This window comes from Sipha flava, unplaced genomic scaffold (assembly GCF_003268045.1).
Source record: "Sipha flava isolate LNK unplaced genomic scaffold, YSA_version1 45321_pilon_pilon, whole genome shotgun sequence".
NCBI lineage: Eukaryota > Metazoa > Arthropoda > Insecta > Hemiptera > Aphididae > Sipha > Sipha flava.
This window is the reverse complement of record NW_020273211.1, coordinates 1364-10153: the sequence shown is the minus strand read 5'-3', so window position 1 is coordinate 10153 and position 8790 is coordinate 1364. Positions and strand designations below refer to the sequence as shown.

Sequence of the window (8790 nt, the reverse complement as noted above, 5' to 3'; positions counted from 1 at the left end):
CAAAATCTCCTCTCTAGCATACTCTTCCCTTGATGTAATCTTACTCTTAAATTCCTTTATGTCACTCAACAGTTTTTAACGCAGGTTTTCGCATTTAAATTATTGTAAATGTATATTGATTATACAGTCCAAATAATACATCCATTGTCTTATAACACAAATTATTTATAGTAACTGGCTTTTTACAACAAAAAAAAAAAATCTTCATGCTGTATTATCTTTAGATTAAAACAATAAAAAGAAAAGTTTAATAATTTTTAATATCTATGTCGATAATACTCTTATTATTCTTTGATTTACAATTAAAGATAATTTATTGAACGAATGAAAACATGAATGAATGGATTATAATTGCTTATTTTTTAAAAAATGGACAGTTGACGTCAGAATCGTTAGTTGATTCCGACCATTTATTGAAATCTATGCGGAAGTCATCGTCACAATTCAATTTGCTAGCTGGGAACAAACTGAAAATTAAATCAAACAAAAAATATATTTTACTGCTCAATGAGTACAATAAATTAAGTGATTAATTATAATTACTTGTGATCTATTGCTTTAAACATAGACGTTTGTACATGATCTACATTTGTAATAGCGCATAAAACATGACCAAGGGTGATTTTCTTAATCACTTTAAGTTGGTCTAAAAAATGCAAATACAATCATAGTAGTTATTATCAGTCAATTTGTATAAAATATAATTTACCAGGAGTGAAACTACCGGGTTGTCTTTGTACGTCGTAAAAAAATCGATCCCCAGCTTTGAACCGATAGAAGCTGTCGGCAATTATACACCTCGTAGTTGGACCAACCATCGCACCTTCACTTGGTTTTTCTAATAATAATCCTACGAGCAAGTCAATGTCGTTCACTGAGTGATAAAGACCTTTTAATTTTTTTTATATCCTAAAATAACCGAATTATTACATATTAAAATAATCTAATAATATTTTGAAATATTACAATAAACATATTTATCATATAGAGTTATAATATTGTTTTAATATTATGGATATAGATGAACAATAATACTATGAACATTTTTCATTCAATAATCTCAAATAGACAACGAGTTATTTCGATAACCGAAAAGAATTAACTTGAAAAACTGATTTCGATACAAAAAAAATCAATCGATAATTATCAAAACAATCAATGAAATCAATTAATGGAGTATTTCCAGTATTTGCTCTACATTATTCATATTACTTACATGAAATATAGGTATATGATATAATAATATGAGTAATGTATATGATATGTATATTGTATATGTTCGAAATTGGATTTGAAAATTAATGACGAATTAAGTTTATTCATATTTCTGAATACAGTCCCTCAATTCCGAACAAAAAAATGCTCAGAATAGTGATAAATTATTGATTGTAGTGAAGAACCGTAAATCTGATAATGTTGTTTCTTTTTAGATAAATATAGTTCAAAATAAATCGACCTCCACCAAATCATAATAAGGACAGTAAACACGGAACGCGTTTTATGGTTTTCTAAAATAGCATCAAGTAATTGATATCTTTTAGATGTATTGAGTCCAGCAAGTCTTCAAAATCATCAGCTAATGGTAGTCCGCACAAATGTCTAACTTGATTAAAAGTTGGTAAACCAACATCACGACCTCTTGTTATATCTACCGACATTAAATCTAATCCGGGAAATTGGTTGTCGCTAGTTGTATTTCTCATAAAATTAGATATCTATAAGTTAAAAAAAAGCATATCATGATGAAATACTGAAATATATTACATAATATACTGCTTGATACGAATGAGATGACAAAATTACGTAGAAATTATATGAAGGTTGGACAGGACGACCAGGCGTTTCCAAAAATCCTTTTATTAGTTTATCGAAGTTGTTGTTCATTGGTATTAGTTTGGGATTTTCCAAATAATCCGTCACGTTTATTGAAAATTCAGTTTTATAATCTTCGTTCATAAATCTATAATGTAAAAGGAAAAAATTAATAACTCATTTATATAATTATATCTGGCTATTCGATTAATGCTTACTTGAACTGATATGGTATGATCGAATGCAAGACACGGAAAGCAGCGGAAGACAATTCCTGAGACGTTGCTGGACTAACTGTTGGGCTATAAATATTTTCATTATTTATTCCATAAGCTTCTTGGAAATCGTCCCCTGTGACAGAAAACAATTATAAATTTTACACGTTTAAAATATATATTCAAAATCATTCTTCTCTGACGTATTGCTATAGATACACACCAATAACTATAGGTAAAAAATCTTCATACGCTATACGCTGTATAATTGCAATGACAATTCTTCGTGCTTCTTGATAAAGTGTTTCGTCCGACCAATTCGGATTTAAAGCCAACAATTTATAAGTAATGTAGTTGTGGAACCTTAAGAATAATGTTTGCATTGCTGTTATTCCCAGATTTTGATTACCATTATCTGGATCTCCTATATAGAAATATTTAGGTTAAAAAGCGTATACCGTTAGTTGATCGTTAAAAGGTGGGCGTTGGTCATTTAAGCATAAGGTTTTATAAAATATTAAATTTATATTAAAATATCTATGCTATGTTTTGATTCAATGATGGTAAACAATCTGTCAATAATTTGTTAGCTAAAAAATCTAAAATTTAAAATAAAATAATTAGTTTAATAATTTATGATATTCAAAATTCTTTTTAGATCCATAATGAAATAATAAAATACGGTATGAACTATGTACAAAACCACTCGAACACATTAATTTTCAAGTTCATTAAAAAATATGGCATTAAAAAAATATGATTAAATAAAATTAATAAACACATTTTTTTTAAACAATTTTATATTTTTAATTGATTTTATTGTAAGTATGTTATCAAACTACTTAACATTCAGATACTTATTCATAACGAGACCCCTATTTTTAACAGAATAAGACAATTTTAAACTGAACAACAGTTTTATGGATACATTTACTGTTGAAATACTAATTAAAAACCTTCTTTCTGTAAGCTTCAAAAAAATTATAAAACCGGTGTTTGATTCATGGTTGAAAACTATTATACATATTTATATATAAACCTGTGTCGTAATAAATGCTGTGCGGATGTTTTTCTGAGGTAAATTGGACGCCCTCTTTACTTCCTATGAATGGACAGAACATCTGACCGTTTTCGCTTACTGAGGACCTAAGTCTCCCACCCTCCATGAGTCTTAGACGTTTGGTAACGTTTTCGTTTGATCCGTACACATCGGATGCATCGATGAATTGAGTTTTCACATTCATCTGAAATCCAATAGATATTATATTAAATTTACCAGTAATATATTCAAAAAATTTGAGCAACAACTTAGACAGTGTCGATTATTGATAAGTTTTCAAAAGTAAAAGTTTATAATTAAGTTAAATAACGTTTACATTAAAAAAAAAAAATTTTATCTTATATATTTGAAATGAAGGTGTATACAAATAAATTTCCTTCACGGAGTACATGTATATATAACATATGTTACGGTAAAAGTTCTAATACCGGTAAAACTTAGGATTTACTGGTAAACTCTAGGCTTTACCGATTGCGGTCGCTAAATTACAGGATTTTAGATATTTACCAATTAATTCGGTAAAACCTAGGTTACACAAAATAGTTTGGTCAAACCCCGAATGATATTTGAAGTTCGGATTTATGCAAAAGATATATGATATATTTTAGAATAAACAACCAGCGTTGGTAAAATCCCAAAAGTTTTCACCGATTTTGAGATAAACTTTTCCCTTGCTTTATACTCATTTTTAAAAATTATTATCATTCTTTTTATTTAAGTGTATTTGGTACTACTGACATTCAGTTTTCCAAAATTTTAAAAAAAATTTTAAGTCTTCTTTAACCCTATAAAATTGAAATTTAAGAACCTTATATCATTCGTTTTATGAATTTTTATTATTAAATTGTGCATGTAATCTAGTATACCTTTTAGTTTTCTATTGTTATGTAGGAATTATATTTTATTAGTTTCGTAAAAAAGAAAAAGGTACGATTATTCTATAAATAATAAAATTGATTTCTAAAATTATAATTTTCGTTTTTTTTTAATTGGTTGAATTATGAACTTTCTTTTAGAGGAAATTCCCCAGTCCTCAATCTCTCTCGAAAAAAAAAAAAAAAATCTAAATACTCCTTGTATCTATATGATAAAAGTTGTTAATACTTAATAATATGTTTTACATACTATATAGTATAAGGAACAGTTTATAAGATACAGATAATATATTGATAACCGGTCTTAATAAAAGTAATTTTATGAGCAGTATTTGTTTTAATATTGTTGTGAATAGTAGCATAGTGTACATTGTTAGAGAACCCACTGAAAATACTGTTTTACGATTGGCTTAAATCCCAATGAGATAATGACTTTGCTATCAATTATCTGTTATTAGTTATCAAATTTGATAAATCACGAAAATTATCAGTTACCAAATTTCTGAATTTTGAATGTTTTAAAAAACCTTTTAATACTTTTAAATTTGAAGTTTGACAAAATGATTTTTTTAAAAAAATATGAAAATGAAATTGTTGGAGAAACTGGGAATACAGTCAACAAAAGATCAAATATATCTTGTATGGAAGATATTAATAATTGGGTTTCAGAATTTGGGGAGTTGAATTTAAGTCATTGGAACTATTTAGTGCTATGATCAAAGTTCAACCAACGTCATTTGCAAGGAGGTCTGTAAAAATTACTAAAGGAAGCAAATGATTATTAACCAGTCGACCTCCATTAGGAGAAAAGACTACAGAGAAAAAAAAAAACGAAACCTAGGATTGAACATAAACTTAAACCAAACAAATGCTAAAAGTCATGGACCTTTTTAAAGTTTTAATATTGAATATTAATACATTTTACACTTTTAATATACTTGTTTGTATATTTTTTTCTAGATAGAAGACTTGAATTTAAGTACAACATTTTTTAAAGGTACTTACAGGATAAATACTTTAACTATCATAATTATGTATATATTTTAGATTCTGAACGAAGTGATATTGATTTTACAATGATGAATTTTTTTTATTTATTTTTTTTATTTTTGCAGACTCCTTAGTAATACAACATATATAAATTATATTATTTGTTGATATGATTATACGAATAACAATTATTTCTATTATTTTTTGTTTTTAGTTACCTTAAACAAAATATTTTGTATGAAACAATTTTTTAACCTGAAATAAAAAATCTAATATTATTTCAAAATCAATATCTTTATTTGGTAGATACATTTATATATTAGATAATATATTACCTTTGAACCTTAAGGGTTTTATAGTACATAACAGCATTTATCATTTTATATTTTTATTATGTATTGTGTCTTATGAATTATGTTTTCAATAAATGTGTTAATATATAGACATATGTTTGTTATGAAATTATTCATGTGCACATATGGAAACAGGTAACTAATGTAGAAATCTTAATATACTTGAATAATATTAATATTTTTTATGTACGAGTGTAAAGCAAAGGAAAGAAATATCACATGATTGCTTAAAAACATCGGTTTTTTACCAAGGCTGGTTGTTTATTCTAATATTTACCGAAAGTCTTTAGCAAAAGTACGAACTACAAAAATTATTCGAGATTTCAGCAGACTATTTTGTGTATCTTAGGTAAAACCGAAATTAATCGATAAAATTTAGGATTTACCAGAAAATCCAATGTTTTACTGATATTTATACTCTTAATGTAACATATATATGTATACGATATGTTTATTTTTATTTTGAACTAATAACGAATCATAACGACTTGTTGAAGATAGTTTGACTTACAAATGTTGTAGGGAACAACGGACAATTGTAGTTCCTCGATGTTGACGAACGGAAAATATTCATAATAGTTAAATTGTATTTTCCATATACAGGGTCATCGGGTGGATATTCAACAGCTGTTTGACACAGTGAAACTGTTTCTCGTACAATTTTGTCGGTGGGACAAATAATTAGCTTACCTAAGTTTTGTATTTCGTAGAAAATATTTTAAATTATACATTAAGAAACAAAATTATATAACGAGACTATTATTATACATAGTTATAAGATTGTAGAGATGAGCAGTATTCTGTTTCATATATTTTCCAATATTACATGGTTCGGAACCAATAACAATTTGGTTGTTTTTTATGTGTTCAATATTATAATAATACTTAAGACACTCTTATGTACTGTCTCCAAATAAGTTTATTAAGTTTCTTAAGTTTAAGATACAAAACTAATTAATATTTTAATATTATTATTTTAAATATCATAATATGCGATTGACTAAAATTTAACGTAACGATGTATTTATGTGACATTGTATTTAGTATACTGGAAGCATTTAAATGACAATTGTTCGATATAAACACAAAATATTTGCTCATCTCTAATCAATGGCGTATTTACAGGGGTACTGGACCCCCCAGAACCTCTCAAAAAAAAAAAAAAAAATAAACTAAATTCTTACATATTTGCAAAATTGGCTATGTTAAACATTCACAGGGAAGTTGAAATTACTGTTGATTAAGTGATAGAGGCATGTGCGCCCGCAGGGGGGCAAAAGGGGACATTGTTTCAAAACTATTGTTAATTTAATACCATGCATATTAATTATAATGTAATTTTATTAAGATCCATTTATGAATTTTAGTAAAATTTATTATAACTTTAGATAATCTGAAATGTATAATCTTGAACGTATTTATTAATATACAATGTTTACACATGATTGAATATCGCTTAAAACTATAAATTCTCCCGAATACCGATTTTTATGGTATTTGATTTAGTTCTTATCTATTTTTAGATACACGTTGTTTTTTGTCCTCATAATTTTAATCTTGCCCAGGGTGGAATTTTAACCTGCGAGCGCGCTTGGTTAGAGGAGTTGACCAAAAAATCGAAATGACTGGAATTTATTTTATAACAATTCTTTATAATATATAGTGCTAAATTCTATATAAAGTTATATGTATATATATATATATATATATATATAAGACTATACGATTATTACATTATATATTTAGTTCAACCTTCTCCAAAAACTGCATAAGGACGTAATTATTACAATATAATATATAGTTTATATTAATTATGTATAAACTGTGGACCCCCCTCAGGAAAATTAAAAATACGCCACTGTCTCTAGTAATAATATGTTCCCGTACCGTGTTTATCGAACGAAGTTCCCGGCAGACCCGATATGTCATGGGCTAACAGTTGTGCAAATGGCAATAGAAGTATATTATTCTCGTCGACGTGGTACAGTTCTCGGCCCATAAATATTTTGTCGTTGATTAATCTAGCACTAGGCAATGCGCTTCCATTTGTTTGCTTTCGTAGTTTATAATAACCTTTAAAGTTAAAATGAGTAGGATGAGTATTGTTTTTTGATGTTGAGTCGAGTTACAATTTTTTCGAGTAGAGTAGAGTTCAAAATTCGAGTACTCGAAAAATGCCGAGTATATGAGAAAAAAAAATCGAATACTCGACAATTTGAAGCGCTGAGTAGTTGAAAAATGTCAAATATTCGAGAAAAAGTCGTGATTACCAATCTATATAGAATGTTAATAAAATGATTAATAAATTATCAAAAGAATAGCAATCTTTCATTACTAATTTAAACCATCAATCTTTCTGGTATTTTCTATCGGACATATTTGGCTTCCAATTATTTATATTTTTAACATTTATTTCTCAACTTAGTATTGAAATACACTAGAGTACTTGATTCAAGTCGTGTAGGTACTAGATTTAAGTTGAATACTAGATCTATGTCGAGTACTTGAGTATAATTGAATACTCATATTTACGAGTACAAAATCTCTTTTGTTGAATCGAATACTCTGAAAACTGGACTTGAAAAATTTCACAAATTCAAGTACTTGTCCAATTATAAAGTTAAATATATTGTTGGTTTATTGTTTGTTTGAATACCGATAATTTCATAAGAGATAATTTTAATTGTCGTCAATAATTGACAGTTTACTGATCTATAACTTAACACTTCAGAAAAAGACAATATTATACTTTAAGTACAAACAGTATTAAATTTTCTTGTTAATTTATACTTAAATAATCTACTTATAATATTATATATTACAATTAACACACCAATAAAAATAAAACAAAATCTTATAATTTTTATTAGATTTTTATTTTTGTGTATCAACACACCTGAGGTATCGAAAAAAATTACTTAGAAATAAAATATTATTAAAAACTAAAGCCATCTTACCATCGCCGAATTCAGCATCAAGCAAACGCAAAAATGGCGTTTCTGCTGCACCCATGGTGGGTATTAGTAAATTATTACAAGAACCATTAATTGATCTATATTTTGCATTCGGATCGCAACTCACTTTAGGAGCACATCGTTTTACGTACTCGTAAGCATTGTTTATTTTTAAAACACTCGAAATGTGCAGTGGATTTTTCGTCTGTAGAAATATAAAATTATGTCAACTATATAATTATAATACGATAATGTTATTAATTGGTATTAGGAATAAAGGTTTATATTTTATTGGAAAATCGTGAATGTTAATTTTAATGAATGTATCATGTATATAGTCTTTACTTGTAATGAAACCAATTTAAAATATTGTAAGGATTCTAGTAAGAGATAGAAGCACATATTGCATTTATCGTGTTATAGTAAGTGTTATTATTTATTTGTTATATTTAGTTGATTTTGATGTTTGAAGACCCTCGAGGGAAAATATTATTGGATAAATAAGTTCCTGTGAATGATTTTCAATAATTT

General features: G+C 27.0%; 1 protein-coding gene across 1 annotated transcript; it reads right to left on the bottom strand.

Moving 5' to 3' along the window:
• Positions 1-250: 250 nt before the first annotated feature.
• LOC112689575 (peroxidase-like) lies at positions 251-8464 on the bottom strand (the record flags this gene model as incomplete). The annotated part of the gene is made up of 11 exons (XM_025563353.1): positions 251-467; positions 544-646; positions 710-903; positions 1531-1715; positions 1804-1960; positions 2031-2163; positions 2251-2451; positions 3067-3271; positions 5817-5995; positions 7193-7378; positions 8263-8464. Coding segments are annotated over 11 exons (1857 nt in total), but the record flags the coding sequence as incomplete, so codon positions are not given.
• Positions 8465-8790: the final 326 nt, after the last annotated feature.